The 17,040-nt window shown below is 41.3% G+C and overlaps 1 protein-coding gene across 1 annotated transcript in view; it reads right to left on the bottom strand.

The window, feature by feature from the left end:
- gpc3 (glypican 3) overlaps positions 1-11,409 on the bottom strand; it is an 86,832-nt gene extending 75,423 nt beyond the window's left edge. Inside the window, exons 1-2 of the mRNA XM_071923935.2 lie at positions 11,247-11,409; positions 3,108-3,269 (exon numbers count right to left, since the gene is read on the bottom strand). Of these exons, the coding sequence (XP_071780036.1) occupies positions 3,108-3,269; positions 11,247-11,409 (325 nt within the window). The remainder of the gene's footprint in view (positions 1-3,107; positions 3,270-11,246) is intronic.
- Between the last annotated feature and the right edge of the window lie 5,631 nt (positions 11,410-17,040).

The following is a 17,040-nucleotide window of genomic DNA, read 5'->3' as shown; positions in this document are numbered from 1 at the left end:
AAGGCCTAATGCTAAAGCAGCCTGTCATCTCATTGCTTAAAAACAGAGACACAGAGAGCCATTACTTTTTCTATTGTTTGGAAAAGTTGACTTCAAAAGGGTAAAACCTCTGGTGTAGTCTGAGGCTTGGGAAAGAGGAGAGGGGCAGGTGGAGATAGAAAGAGAAGGGGATGCGGGGATAGAAAGAGCACTCAGAGATGGGAGATAGAGGCGTGGAGAGGGGAAGCCCTTTGATCTCTGGCAGAAGTGAGCACTGAAGAATAAAAGAGACAGAGAGCAGCAAAGAAGATTGCAAACAAGGCATGCACTCAATTCCCTATAGTAGCGCGAATGAGAGAAGAAAAAGAGAGACAGAGACAGAGAGAGGAAGACAAAGGGAGAGAGTAAAGTAGATTGAGCGAAACAGAGATGAGAGAGAGAGTGATAGAGAGAGTCAGAGAGAGAGGAAGAAAGAGAGGAAGAGACAGAGAGAGAGAGAGAGAGAGAGAGAGAGGATGAAAATGAAGCAGATAAGACCAGGATGTTAAAGGGATTTCAGTCCGTGGGCTGTTTGGGGAGTTCTCTCAAGCCTTATGCTAAAGCAATTAGTATTGAACCCCTTCTAGGAAAGTGCAGCCAAACCACAGTGGCAGTCTCTAACACAGTTAGTGTGTAACAACCAAGTCAAGCAAACCCCTTGGTCCCCATTAAACTTCAAGTTTTAATTGGCATGTCAGGATGGTGCCGTGTTTCGCAACCCATGAGTGTACCGTCTCAAAAGTTTGGTCCTGTGAGTCCGCACATCCCACATCAAGTCGAAACCCCAAGACGGTAAACAGAGTTTCTGTATTGGATTGAAAAGGCCTGCACAGCTTGATAACAAAAGCTCAGTGTTAATGTGAAATGGATATTTCAAAACTGTTGCTACTATGTCTGCAAAGTGGAAGAATACAAGTTATATACCTCTTGGTCGTCAGGAGGGCATCTCAGAACCAGGGGATTAGTAGAAATTATTAGAAACCAGGTCTTAAAGTTGGGATTCAGTATAATCATGATTCTCAATACTCATAGTTCAATAATGATTGTTTTCAACTAAACTTTACTTTATAGACTTTAATTTTTAATAACAGTACAGTTTTTCAATTTCCAGTAGTAAACAGTTGAATACCTGTACTACCACAATTATTAGGCCGCATTAATGGTCTTTGCTATTGTTGCTTGATAAAAGAATTCCTCAAGTGCACTTGAAGTCTGCTTCAAGGTCCCAAAATACTCTTGGTACCTGGTTATATCAGCCTTGCCTGATCTATAATTCTGGATAGAGCTGAGAGAGACTGTGGTTCAGACAAGAATAGGCAAGGAAATGGGGAGACTATAACTTCAACACTGATCTGATGACCATGTAAGTATGAATAAGGCTAAAACCTGAGTTGAGAACATTAAAATGGAGGAAATACACTCAGTATTCACTTTATTAGGTGCACCTGAGCAGTGCCAGGTAGCACCCCATTTTGCCTCCAGAAGAGCCTAAATTCTTCAAAGCAAGGCTTCAGCAGTTCTTGGTTTCTTTGATTCTTGGTCCATGCTGACTGGATAGCATCACACAGTTCCAGCAGATTTTTTTGGAGTCACATTCATGCTGGGAACATCCACTGCATCCCAAAGGTGCTCTACTGGGCTGAGATTTGGGGATTACGTCGGCCACTGGAGTTAACTAAAGTCACTGTCATGTTCCTGGATCCATCTTGAGACAATGCATGCTTTCTTCCATGCCACATTATCTGCTGGAGCTGATGTATTTGAATTACGGTAGACTGTTGCCATGTAGGGATGCACCTGGTCAGCAACAAGGTTTAGGTACGCTGTGGCCAACAGAAACCATGATTCATCGGACCAGGTGCCATTTTCGCACTCTTCAGTCATCTAGTTTTGGTGATCATGTGTCAACTGTAGCTTCATCTTCTTGCTCTTAGCTGACAGGACTGGAACCCAGCAATATCTTCTGCTGCTGCAGCCCATCTGCTTCAAGGTTTGATGAGTTGTGCGTTCTGATGCTTTTCTGCACATCACTGTTGCACTGAGCTGTTATTTTACATATTTGTGGCCCATCTATTAGCTTGAACGAGTCCCGTCATTCCCATCTGAAATCTCTCATCAACGAGGGGTTTTCAGGGCTGCTGCCGACGGGTGTTTTTTTGTTTATCACACTGTTCTCAGCAAACTCCAGACGCTGTAGTGCGCTGAAATCTCAGGAGGGCGTCAGTTTCTGAGATGCTGGAACCAACGTGTCTGGCACCAACAATCACACTACATCCAAAACCACTTAAAGCACGCATCTTGCCCCATTCTAACATTTAGCTGAACAGTAGCTGAACCTCTCAACCCTGTCTGTGTGCTTTATACTTATGCTTTATTTATATGAGACTCACTGTCAGGAGGAGTGAGCAGTTGGCATGGACAGGGTTGTGTTCGGTGTAAGTGGATAGTGGGTGTATATGCTTTTTGTCTTGACTGTAGGATGTCAATAATTGATTTAAAATCACAAGATACATAATTGTGATTTTCACATCAGTTTCCCTCTCCACCAACCAGGGGTGTGACCAAGTCAACTTTGCTCGAGTCCCAAGTGAGTCTCAAATCTTGCACAAGTCTCAAGTCGAGTCTGAAGTCTAAATGTACAACACCAAGTCAAGTCAGAACAAATCCAGTATCAATTTAATAAAACAAAATACCTACTTTTCAATGCAATATGGTTTTAATAGGATAAAAACTTGGTAAGAGCATCATGAGTTTGATTTCTATAATCAGTTTCAACTTCAATAAATTAAATCATTCCATACAAATTAAAAAAATAAATACATTCAGTCATCTGCTGGAACAAATCTCATCACTTTCAATGTAATTTGCACACACAAGATCTTTTGTCAAGACTTTAGAAACCTTTTCAAGTCATCAAAGTACAAGTCAAAGTCAAGTCCCAAGTCACCAGAACCCAAGTCAAGTCAAGTCTCAAGCAGCTAAAATTGTGACTCGAGTCCGACTTGACTCAAGTCTCCACCTCTGCCCCCAAATCATAAGCATCTCATCCATTAGAGACGTATTCCGACTGGAACGGTCTCATTTCTTACCCTGGAATATGGCAGCGTTCTGGATGATGAGGCGTTTAAGGTGGGCGCTGACAACCTGCAGGCCGGACTCCATGTTGTTGCGGGCAGCTACCTGATACCGCTCCTCCATCCTCCTGGAACAGCAGGTCGGGCCTTTGGTTTGGCAAACCTGCAGATCCGTACCTGGCAGAAAGGCAGGAGAGACAGGACAGGAGTGTGGATCAGCACATGGAGCAGCAATGGCACTATTGTTTTTATTTTGCAAAGCGCACTGTAAGAAATGTTCATCCTAGCAAGTCATTTAATCTGTTATCTGTTATATTATATGAGTCCTAAAATCGTAATATTCCTAAAATAAGTAAAGAAAATCTGCCAATGGCATTATAGTTTCACTTGTTTCCAATGCAAATCAACTTGTTTCAAGAACTGTGCAGAATCAAGTGTCATTTTCTTGATAGTAGTGCAGTAGTCTTCCTTATTCTGACTTGTTTCAACATACTGACACTCATTTCTAGAAAATTCCTGAAACAAGTGAAACTGCATTGGAAACAAGTGGAGTTATCTCACCTCATTGGCAGAGTTATTCTCTTGGTTTAAGAAAAATAAGATTTGAAGGCTGAATATGAGATTAAATGACATTTTTTGCAGTGCAAAGCATGTTCTTTCACACAGTAAAGAGATTGAGCATCCTCTGCATGCTAAGCACAGGAGCCACCGTCTATACTGTTAACATATTCTGCAGTCTTAATGAGTTTGTGATTATACAGACTTTGTGATTTAGCAGCGCTGCAGTAAAAAATAAATTGTTGCTAAAAATGAGTCATTTGAGGCACGTTCAGGCAATACACCGAGGCCATGTTGCTTTCCTCAGAGATCGGTCTGGTCAACAGAAACTTTCCCACCACTCGGGGCTACACTTTTCACACCAGAGATCAAAAAGTCTTTTTTAAGCACAAAGAGAGCCGGGAGCAGTATACTGGACAGACAAACAACCCGGGTTTCACCATACTTTCACAGTTACTGCTTGTATGTATGACATGAAAACAGCCATGAGTAAGATGGAAGGTGATAAAACAACATCTCTGCACCTAGCCGCCGACACTAAAGGTTGTTTACACAGAGAAGAAATAATTGGATTCCCAGAGTTCTTCTGAAAGGTTGAGATGTAAGCCAATGAAAGAGAATCTGAGGTGACAAGGATGTTTCATTGGGCAATGTAGCCATACACAACCGGATCAAAGAAGAAATGCCCTAAAGAAATTATTTCGATTTGGAAAAAAAAAAAAAAAAAACAAGTGTGGGGAGAGATAAAGACTAAAGGGTTAGAATTCACTTCCATCAAGGATAGCCAAGGTATCTCATCTGCGACCACAACAGTGGCAAATGAAATGCAGCTTTTGTGTGATACACTGAAAGACATCATTTACAAAGAGACATTATTTCACGTTCTATTTCTCTGGTCATGCAGCTACCTACTATGCCCCTGTAACAGTAGTAGTGTGTAGTGAAAATGGTCATTCACTGGAATAGAAACGAAAAGAGTTTAACAACATGATGTGAGTTTCTTACCAAAAAGGAATAATGCACATTTCTGATAGTTATGATTCTGTGTCAAAATAGCTGTAAGGCAAAGAAAAAAAAAAGGTCCAGTGGAAGATGTGCTGTGTAGAAACAAGATATAAATTTCCAGCTGATTTCCAATCCCATCACTGCCCTAAAATGACGCACACACAGACATCACAGACATAAATAGGGCACAACCATCTAATGTTTAAATACAAAGAGGAATTCTTCTGAGAATCCCTCTGCTTAGTTTTCTCTCTCTCTCTCTCTCTCCCTCTCTGTCCCTCACTCCCTCTCTCCATGTGGATGCTGTAAGCTTCAATGAAAGCCGGAGTAGTAATATGCCAAGGTGGGTTGAGCAGTTGTCTACAGGCTCTACCTGAGAAGCTTAAGTGACAAGGGCCTGATTGATAGCATAGTAAACAAATGTCAGGGGAGTCTGTGAGCTTCAGCTCCTGCTTAGTGGGGAAGAGGGGGGGGAGAGCTGAAGGATAGACAGGGGGGGGAAGCAGAGAGATGAATTTGGAAGAAGGATATCGTAGAAAAGAAGTATAGATAACAAGCGTGTCAAAAGACAGCGGAGAGGCCTTTGGTGGGAAGGGAGGGTTTATTGTAATATGAAAAGTGAATATTTCTATCGTTTTGAGGCTTCGTCTCTTTGAGCGCTTGAACAATAGATGTTCAGAAACAGCGCTCAGACTGTAATGATGAAACAGCAGGCGTGGAGAGGAGTCAAACCAAGCAAGAGAAGCAAAAGAGAGAAGCTCTTGATAATTAATAACTACTGGGGAATAAGGCAATCAAACGGAGAACAGCTTCAGTGATCGGCTACACAAGTGCAAACTCCCTGGTTATTGCCGACTCCCAACAGGCTTAAGGTATATAATGACTGTGAAACAGCAATAAAACTGTCACACGGCACCTTTTCTATGCATACTGACAGGCGTAATATCTTAAATCAATACCTACAAAGGACTCCTGACAGATAAGATCAAGTTAATTTCAGGCTGCAGGGGCAAAATTATTAAGCTGTCAATACCGCCATAGGTGAGGTGAGCGCACGTTGGGGGAGAAAGAGACGGGGATTTAGCAATTATCTCCGGCAAAACAGACAGTTTCATCTGCCCGTTTGCCGTTTTGCAGATGATGAATGTATTTCATTACAGAAGTTCCACCGCGGCGAGGAATAAGCAAAGGATTTCGGCGGGAAAATGATTCCCCCCGGAGTTACACAAATAATAAAATGACACCCTCTAAATAAAGCCTTCCTTCTGACTGACAGACCACTTGGGAATAAGCTTCCCGCTCCTCTCCTTTGCTCTGTGCGCTCTGCTCTCTTTCACCTCCTCCATCTCTTTATTCCCCCTTCCTTGTCATCCCCTACACACCTCTGCTCCGAGCTCGTTTCACTCCACCTACCTTGAGCCTAATTGCTATCAGGCACAGAGAGCACCTTTCTATCAGTCTGTTATTGGTTAATTGGTCTATTTTTGTGTCCTGATGGTCAATTCTCTCAGACAAAATGAAGAAAGACAAGGTGCAGGCTAGGACCAATTTAGATGTAAATTTCCTCAGCATACAACCTCAGTTCAAGGTGATGCCTTTTAATCATGATGTAGTTTCAGTCAATACTCTGAAACAGTCGGCCAGATAGTTCTACATGCAGAACAATTGCTTTTTCACGAGTGTCAAGGTCTCCGAGTGCCTTTTTTCAAATGCAGCGATTGCCCTACGAGTTGTCACAGCCGCCTTTTAAAATCCTCAAACCACTGTTTCTCTGGCTCTCGCAGAAATGCCATGGGTGACGATTCCAGTCGGGCGGCAGAAAGTCCTGTGTACACAACAAAGTGGAGTCCCTCTCCTCACATCTTTAACAAGCTCAGAGACTCCAAGCCAAGGGAATGGGGGCAAGCACAAGTATGTCTCTTACTTCCTCAGCACCAATTAGAAAGCTATCACTATGCAAGTTTAATGACGGAGACCATGGGGGGAAAAACAAGTTGTATTAAGATATAGAATATGTTAAAGACTGTTCATTATGAGCATAAATTATACATCAACTACCACTGTTGAGTTGAAGCGTGTGGGAATCCATGGCTTTCTCTCCAGGGCAAAATAAGCCAATGACACTTTGCAGAGACAATAAGCATAAATGAAATAAAGATAGCACAAATTACAACCAACCTAAGGAATAATAATATCATTAGCTACTGGGGATTACAATTGTCTTAAGTATTTTTAGTGCCTCGCATGCTGCTCTACTTTAGTCTTTTGATGAAGCAATAATTTGAAAGCTGGTAGCATGACTGTGAAAGACCCTCATTTCTTTTTTTTTTTTGCGTACACAAAACAGCCACAGCCGCTCTTCTTTTAAACTGAAATTTTCAAAAGGAACAGATAAAAAAAGAAAAAAGATCAGTGTTTAATTAGACAGAAGGACCTATCGCTTCGGGTCAAATTGATCCGCCAATTAGTTGTGCCCATTGCCATTTAAAAGGCAGGAATGTTGTTCATTGTTGTTCTGTCTCTCACGGCGTTTGCATTGTAAACGCATCCTCTAACGACTCCATGTCTGGTCAGCGTTCCCTTTTCTCTTGGATCCCAGGACAGCACGTCGCCATGCCGACCTGACCCCGCAACTAATTACTAACGGGTCAATGTCCCGTGGCCTTTTGCTGGCGTCCTACAAACAATATCAAACAATATACAAGCAATAATTGTTTCTTCTCCAAAAGAAAAAAAGAAAAACCTCCTTGCTTGCAAGTACAGTATGCAGGATTTTCTGTTGAAATAAGTGCCAGCTGTCAGCTGAGCCTCCAGCAAACTAGTATTAGTCTTCCATTTAGCGAGAATCTGATCCTCCTCTCATGAATCAGGTCAGCTGCTGTCAGAGACCCACAAAGTCGTCCAAACAAACCATTACTGCCTCTGATGGAGCTACTTTAACCCTTATGTCCTGGGGTAAGTGCTCGGCGCTGCTCATGTGCCTCTTGCACATGTATTATGACACTGCGAAGCACTGATACTCAGCTTCCCTTTCACCTTCAGACACTACAACCACCCACAGCAACAGCCATAACAAAAGGCATGAGTAGTACTCCCACAGCTGTTTTGTTTTTTTTCCTTTTTTTTTATATCTTAAGCTCTTCTTTACTGTAACGTTGGATCGCTGCAGTGAGTTCTTTTGAATAATGTTAGTGGGAAAAAAACTTGAGCTTGCTTTTTGGTGTTCTGCCCCCCTGGCACCACATGCAGCATTATTAGAATTCTGCTCTGCCGTCCTGCGGCCATCTCTGAATCAGCCACCTCCCCCACACAGTATATCAATACATACTACTTCACGTCTCCCCATTCACCTCACACACACACACACACACACACACACACGCACACACACACAGAAAGCAAGCTGTACTTCCCTCAATTTGATTATAACTAGCCATCCTGAACGTTTAATTTCATCAATCTTTCATATACTGTATGCCTCAATGAAGAACTCTTGTTGTATGAGGCTACATGACAAGCCCTTTGTTCCACGCTTACTTGCAAAATTATGAGCGAGCGTCAACTATTTTAGAACAATTAGAGTAGATAGAACAGTAACTGAAAATCTCTGACTTATTCAGTATAAATTAATGACAAGGATTGATTATACACGAGGCAAGATGGAAAAAAAACAAAGACAAAGAAATGTACTAAATGTCATATGAAAAGTGACTGCATATTTCATGCTTTTTGGAAAAAAACATCAGCTCATTATGGATAGAAACAGAGAACTAGAGATTTATGGAAGTCCTACGGTAAGTACAAGCACTGCGCCATAACTCTGTCTCTTACAGGATATTAAATTTGATATAATGGTTAAATATTGACCAGGGTGATGAATGACAAGTCAGTGTCATCACTAGTTATAAGAAAATACTGGAAATATTCTAATCCTCACTAGAAAGTTGCATGTTTTTGAAGATTTTTGACATTTTCCAGTACAAAAAAGATCTTGCACTGGAAAAAAATGGAATACAATTTAGTCAGTAATGGCATATGACATTATACGTTTTTGAGAAGTACGATCAAACAATCACATGAAGTATTAACATTATTTTGCAGTACTTTATTCCCTCTGTTCCTTTATTATTTCCTTATTTTTCCTCTAGTGTACATAGAACTACACAGAGAAAAATGCCCTACAGAGTTGAATGTTGCCTTGTGTGCATTAATGAGTGATTGAGTGAATGTGTGTAATGTTTGCTAACGCTGTAATGTTTGCTAATTTATGTATTAAAACTGAAAAAACAACAAAAAATATAGTTAATCGCTAAATTCCTGAGGTTAAAGGCACTGCTGTCCAGATCCATGACCTTCTGTTACAGTGGAGCTCGTGTCAAAGGGAGGAGACCGCACTCGATGTTAGGCTAATTTATGAAAGACCTCCTGTGGCACAGTCACAATCCGTGTGACGTCCTCACTGCAGGCCCACAGCTATCTCCAGTTAGGGGAGATTAATACGACGACACGTGAACCGAGGTGCTTTGGGGATGCGTTGAAAAACAAAAGGGTTTCCTCTCAGCAAACGAAGGCACTCTAAAATTAACACACCGGTTCCGTCACGGCTCATTTCTCATTCAGATGTCTGACCGATTCGTTTTGGCCCGGGAGTCCTGACATCATATCCCATCATGTTCCATTAAGACAGGCCTCATCACAGTTATTATCTATGAACAGTCACTGAAATAGTAAAAGCACATGACAACAATGCACCCATGTCATTCGCAAGGCCAACTTTTAATCCGTAACAGCAGAGTCATGGGTTGTCGGGGTAAAATGGGACTGTGGAAACCAAAATATCCCTGAATTTGCAAAGGAGAATTGTCCTTTGGCTGACTGGCACATGTTTGATTTCCATTGAAAGTGAAGGTTTTGATCTGTCTGGTCTGTGTGCTGCCCAACACAGACACATTTCTCTGGGAAAGTGTAGCTGGGCAGCTGTGCCTGAGACTCTGGGAGGCTAAAAATTTATCTTGGCCTGTTATGATTCCCCTTTTTCTGACAGATAAATGCTTGATGCCCTAGGTGGAAGATGTTTGACTCTGTCTGATTAAAGATAGATGCATGGAGAAATGTAGGGCTCATTGGTTAGAGCTGCATGCATCCACAGATGGGGAAATAACATGGGGTGGAAGGTGCATAACAAAAGATCCTTGAAAATCTGTTGCAGATCTCTCCCTGCTGTTTGTTTTTCCAAACATTTTCTGTCAGGCAAGACACAGCCTTGTTTTGTTACACTCGTACATGTTCACAGCACATTTACTATTATTTGCTGATAAACTGCTTTAAATCTAGTGGGAGCGAGGCGAGAGAGAATCACACGCGAAGGAGGGAGAGAAAACAGTTAACCTGAAGCACTTCCCCTCGCTGACATGACACTAAAACACCCAATTAACATTTGCAGCAGGCTGTGATTCAGCCACATGAGAGGGATATCAATTTACATATTGAATCAGAATGCAAGCAACAGGCTCCATCAGTGCACCAATTACACGGTCAACTTGCTGTATTCTGCAAAGCAGGATGGGAGATCCAAGTTGTTCCTCTATCCCACGAGCCCTGAATTATTTAACGATTAGCTCAATGTATTTCTTGTTCATGTCTCAAAGTCTTCAGATCACTTCTGTCAAGACGCGTTCGTTCCTTTCAGCTGAGACAGATTCAGGTGACATTTGAGCTCCCACGGTCCAAGGAACAATAATTACCCCGTTTGAATGATTACATCTTTTAGAAGATTGTTTTCAGGGTATATAGGCAAAATGTTATTTCATCACTGATCTATAATCCATGAGTGTTGCAGAGGAAAGGCTGCCAATGCCGGGCTGAACAGAACCTATTAATTAAGCCTTATAGAATAAGAGTGCTGATCTTTTTCTTTGTTTTCAGCTGATCCCCTATCAGCACTCTTACTCTGTGAAGTTTTACACATACAGTTAGATCAACAACACTCAGCAGCAGCAAAAGATCTAAACTCTTAAAAGAAACACATACTAAAGGAGAACATCACGTCTGAATTCCCACTTAAAAGCACTGAGAAAAGTTAGGCAGATTTCAGGGAATTCTACTTGGCTTTATAGTAGGATCAAAATGTGCAGTGAAATGAATCGGTTCATTAAGCTTTTTTATTTAGAGTTAACTGGTGGTTCATATAATTAAACCAGCATTTTAAACGAGGCACTAAACACGGTCAGAGCAAGTTAGTAAATGTTCAGCCAGAGGGTTGGAGAATATGTGTGGGTTGGCTCTCACTGCTGGTACTGGAGAGGTCAGTAGCCTTAAAATAGGAAAAAAAAAAAAAAAAACTCTGAAAATCATTGCTCGTTAGGGAACTATGGTAAAGATTTTCCGCTCGTTGGCACAAATGGAATCCCGAAATGAAACTTGGATGTTCTCAATCGGTCATAAAAATAGCAATCATCAATTTTCACTCATGAGAAATTATTTCAGTCTACAATGTCCCTAAAAAACTGCGGACAAGCAGAAGATGCAGTTGCCAGATCTATGCGTAAAACGGTAGATTGCAGGTAAAAGATTTAGGCTGATGATAGTTACCTGAAACTGGGGTTTCGGGGACCCATTTGGACCCCGGGTGTTGCGACTGAAACACCGCGCGCACCTCCTGGCAGTTTGGTACAGGCACCTGTCCGCCGGGCAGCGGGAACAGCTGGAGGAAAGCGCACAGAAAGAGCGCACTAGACACTGACACGCCGACCATGGCATACGAGTGTAGGGCAGGGTAGAAACGGCTGAGATAAACTTCCCAAACGAAAGGAAAAAAAAGTTACAGAAGGATCCTGTGATTGTGCTGATTAGGTGACACTGCAGCTCCTGGCTCTGCTCTGATAAGCATCCTTCCGCTTTGCGTGCAGGGAAGCCAAAGACCAGAGTGAGGCTGCACGGTCCGTCCGCTTGGAGAGCTGTTTGGTTAAGCCTCTTGGTAAAGCTATCCTGATGCTGATAACTTAAAGAGTCCCCTCTTCACTTGCAGCACTGACTCTCGGCTGGCTGCTCAGATGAACGAGCCCCGAATAAATCTGCGCGTTCCCCCAAAGCGCGCACCACAGCGCGGAACTACGCGCGTGTAGAAATCTCCCCTCGCCTGTAGTAATGATCCGAGCTGATGCATTGCCCTTTGTGGCTGCAGGACTTAAGCTTAGGGGGGAATTAATGCGGTGCGTGTGTTGTTGTCTTGTTAGATGAATGGCACAATATTTGCGGGGATGCAATTAGGCCACAGCGCTATTCACACGGCAGAGGAGGTGCAGTGGTTGTAGCCGGGGACGCACATATACATTACAATGAAAATGACACATAAGCGTGATTTATGAACAGCAAGTGTTTTTATTATTTACACACAGGTGCAGAAAGCAGAAATATGAGGCAAAAGGGAAAAATCCCAGAAGAACTCTTAACTTAAAAGATTTGTATAAACGAAAAAAGTAATCTCATCATTCAGGCCTTTCTTAAGCAGCATTACCTAATAACATTTTATTTTCACATTGATGACTCCAGTTATCCTCATCCCATTTTGAGTAGACTGGGATTTCAGTTCCACTTTTGCTCCCAAAGAACCAATAAAGTTGAACTGGTGCCATCTAGTGTTCAGTTTATATGTCAGCAGACACCATAGAGACCGACATACACTCTTGGAGAAAGTTGATAATTCACATTTATTGGGGGCAGTTTCACAAAAACGTTTTAAGAGGACAATCTAAGACATGAGTAGCTGCTCACTTCTGGCGGATTACAGATGGATACTGTGCAATTTTTTTTTAAGATTTTGTCTAGTATTAAAATTGCGAAGTCATCCACCCGAAAACAGCAAGACAAACAGCAATGCCAAAATAACTTAATGTGAAGATGCCTGTAGAGCCTAATTGGTCTGTAAACTGACAGCAAGAGAAAAAAAAAACAACAGCTGCTCTCTCATGCCTGCAGTGAATTGATTTTCTTTCCCTTTCAAGTATTCATCTATGTGCCTACCATAACAAAGCTCTGAACAACAGAAAACAAAACCATTTCGGGGAGGTTTTATCTCTTCCTTTGGCTGCATCTCTGAGTAACAGAGAGCTTTGCATGGATTTGCACAGCAGAGATAGGCAGAAGCTGAGAGCAAACCAACAAAACTCTCCGTAAACCCATCCCACGTCTATACCTGCAGGAAAATGAACGGGCTGGTGTGAAAGAGAAGGTGACCAGCAATACCTGAAGTGCGCAAACTGCAGTAGATCAATGTGTACTAACTGCACTGTGAGCACTTTGGAACTGCCAGGTCCACAAGACAAGATGTTCAGCTTATGAGTGGGAAATTTATTTGAGTCACTGAAAAAGTCAGAGGGAACTGTTCAGACTCCTTGTGCAAGAATCACAGTGATGAATGGGATCTGTGGTGCGCAGTGACACTAATTAACTCATCTTCCTGTTTATGCTACACACATATTCAAATGCAGTTACACTATAAATGCGTTTCATAAAAGAACTTGATTTCTTATCTGCACAGTGAAACACTAATGAAAAAGACTAATTAGGTTAGTTTTGTTCCCATGGAGATTATAACTCCATTCATTTTCAATGGGGGATTCTTTGGGATAACGCTGCAACAAAGCTGCATGTTGGTAATAGGATATCTGCACAAGTCTCATTTGCTGAATAGAAACATAATATGCAGTTATGATGTCCTAAAAAGAGAGACAGAACACGCATTTCATCACAGAGTTGTGGTCGTTTGCCAATATAAATGTAATGAAAAAACGTGGCCAAGTACATTCAGAACTTGGCAGAACAAGCCCTCCAGCCAGAAGGAGCAACTAGGGCAGTAGATACTGGACTACTTCACTAACTACACTAGATGCACCTTAGCTGGAGGACCATAAGGTCAGCGGAGGCGTGGGAAGTCGGGACTGATGTCTTTTAGATTACTTCCAGCTCCAAATAGGAAATTCTCAATCTGGAGCATCTGAAAGAGAACAAAATTGATTAAGAGTGGCAGATAAATATAAATATTTCAAATTATCCTTTAACTTAAATTGATTTGAGAATGAACACATCCTTTACCAGAGTTCAAGTCGGGGCCCTATGAAGTTATTTGCCTGTTATGCTATGAGGAAAATTAATTAAGACTTACAATCAGTTCACCCATCTTTTAAGGCTGACGAATATTTACAACTTAAATCCAAAGTATGTATCATAATATATAATATCAAACTGATGTAAGTGGACTTTAATGAAATAATGCATAAATGCTTTTCTGAAAGTAAAATAGTTTTTTGCTTAAAACTGGTGGTTGGAGGTGATTATTTTACCCACAGTTTCATTTTTTGCCACTGCATCACTGCCAACAATGATTGCAAAATATTTGTTTCAAGACCTTGCAAATATAAACAGTAACAAACATATTCTCACTTGAATTGTGCGGAGCTGCATAGGCTCAAAATATCACATTGGATATTGCAGTTGTGATATAATTATTTTATAAAGCCTGGGTTCAGCTTGAAGGTTACATCACTGTTTGATGTAGCTTGAAAGAGTTGAAACTTTCAGTCTGATACATTGTGGAAATATCTTCCACTGAAACTCCAACTGATGTGCAAACTTCTTACATTCAAAATGCCATAATACTGGCCGTTCAGACACTTCTCACCATTTCACTTACTGTGTATGTTACTGGAAAAACGATTTTCCAATGCACATATATAGATACTGTGTTCCTTAAATTTGCAATATCGATTCCTTACAGCCTATATATTCAGCCCTACAGTTCAGTATTTGTGTAGCCTATAATAGCCTATAATGCACTGGCTGGCTGCTAATGATTTGTTTAAAACAATTAGTCCAAGCACAATGAAAATATGAATTCCCTTAGCTAATAACGTTGCATAATCATCGCATGCAAAGCACAACACTAGAGAAGATTTAAACTTAAATGTAATACAAAAAGTTAGAGCTAATCATACAATAGTCAACATTTAATTGGAGATATTTCCCCGTGTTATTATAAAAGAAGTGTATAAATGGGGTTAGAGCCACTCGAGGTGTTTCAGTGTGGAGAAAGTGGCGCCAACAGTCTGATGACGAGCTGCTCGGCTCCGGTCAATTAAAAAAATGGATCTCAATGGAAATCACATCCGCTTTTATTCAATTACATAACGTATAAAGCCATTTCCAGCTCTAAAGCAGTAGGTATCTGAATTTAGAAGTTTTTACGGATTACTAAAACTGAGCCTGGATAAGCCAAATGTGTCAATAGCCTTATCAAAAATCTCAGTAAAACAAGTTAAAAAAAAAGACACATTAAGCGTGTGTGACTTTTGAAGTACAACCTATAAAGGACTTGACTCTTCCGAAATAACTAGAAATACATTTTTACAGGAAATACCATTGCATTAGAGACGTATGTTGAATGTGCTTCCTCTCAATAAGGTGTTTTAACAAATCATCAGTACAATATCGAGAAATTACTGGTAAATAAAGTCGCGCTGGTATTTCTCTACAACATAAACAAAACGGTTGGAGAGAAACCACTTTCAAAACCAGTCCAATGATCAAATGTGTCCTGCTGTAATGGGATAAAGGGGGAAAGATGCACACCACCTACCTCTAAGCCTTCGGATTTTGTAGTTGCATTAGAATTTGTATGGAGCAAGTAGCCTGTATGCTACAGCCATGCAGGATACTCCAACACTACAACGTACCTTACCACGCAGATGTTGTCTCCTCTGCAGCCCTCTTCGCCGTCCTTTTTGACCAACAAAAAGTTTTCTCATGCATGAAATTGTGTGAGCATCTTTTTTTGTTGTTTTTCCCCTTTGTGGGGGTGGGGAAAGGAGCGCAACACGACGCGATCTTGTAGATGTCCTCTTGTAATCCACGCAAACATGATATTCCTCGCTTTGGCATTAAAACTCAGACTCTTTTTTTGTTGTTGTGGTGCAGCAGCCCTGAAAGTTTCCCCTGCAAATCTAGAATTAGTAGTTTGAGAAGTGAATAGTTTGTGTTGCCCATCTCGCGCTTCCATTCAGCGCGGTGGTCAAAGAGACCCAGAAGGCTTGTGACCTGTAACCCCTGTAAACCCTAAACCCTACCCCCACATAGCCTTCTGTTCCCTGTCTGCAGCAGCACTCCCGCTTCATTTGGAGGCAAAAAAAAAATTACAACTCCCTTTTTCCAACATGCTTTCTGGTGATCCCAACCTTAAACCAGGCGAACAATGCGTTTTCCCGAGCCATGGGACGTCCTCTGCTGTGAGAATGGGCTTCATCGTAGCCTTATTTGCCTTCTTCCCTGGTTGAACTTTAACCTACTTTCCCAGACTGCTTTTTCTCTGCTGCTATAGGCTGCGATTGGTGGAGTTAAACGGAAAGAAAATTGCAGCTGCCCAGATGACTTTATTCATTTGCCCTATGTTAAAAAAAAAAAAAAAAAAATCATCTCATGAAGCAATAACCTACTGCTGCTAGTGGAAGAAGGTTAGACTAATTAAAAGTGGGGGGATGTTGAGATAGTCAGTGACATTTTGAGTTCATTTGCAGCAGACATCAATTAGGGTTAGTTCATATAATACTTCCACGGTTCAAACTAGGTGGAATATCCTTTTCCATTATGAATTTAGCAATTACACCATCAAACAAAAGGTAGGCCTGGTAGATTCAAGACGTGTAACGTTTTGTTTCAGTAGGTTTACACAAATTCCAAATGGGGGATTTTGACCTCTGCAGAAAAAATAGACTGCCAGCCGACTGAACTGCCTTCAGTCACTCAGGCTGCCTCCTGGTAGGCTGGAATGCATCCCAGTGTTTTGAACTAGGCTGGGGACTCAATGACACTGCTGCTCCATAGCTACACAAAGAGGAGGGGGGTGGGTGATTTAAACATTGCCAATATTAACTTGCGCTACAGGGAGAATGAATTGGAAAAGATGGAAAGGGTGACTGACAGCATCCAAGATGATTTTCTGGATGTAAGGGTGCGTTTAGATGTAAAAAGGTTATGCAAATATTGGCAGTTCCAACTTGGCACCTTCATCACATAACAAATTATAATTTCAGTTGTGGATTTACAGCTTTTAGAAAAAGTTGTTTATGTTCACAAATAGATTACAAGTCATAAATGTTGTCAAAGTCGATCGTTTGCATTGCCTTAAATTGCTGCTACATCATTTAATCAGTTGTTTCATTTAGCTTTTTGTTCAAAATGCTCAGAAGGATTTTTCAGAGCAACTACAGACAGTAGCTATGCAAAATATGTTTGCATATCTTCAATAGTAAGAGCTTGTTGTCAAAAGAATAATATGGAATATCATGATGGACACTTCAGTCAGTATTGGAGTATGCTTTCAGATAATAGGCTC

Source organism: Centroberyx gerrardi, chromosome 16 (genome assembly GCF_048128805.1).
Source record: "Centroberyx gerrardi isolate f3 chromosome 16, fCenGer3.hap1.cur.20231027, whole genome shotgun sequence".
NCBI classification, from domain to species: Eukaryota; Metazoa; Chordata; class Actinopteri; order Beryciformes; family Berycidae; genus Centroberyx; species Centroberyx gerrardi.
This window is presented reverse-complemented; position numbering and strand designations above follow the sequence as displayed.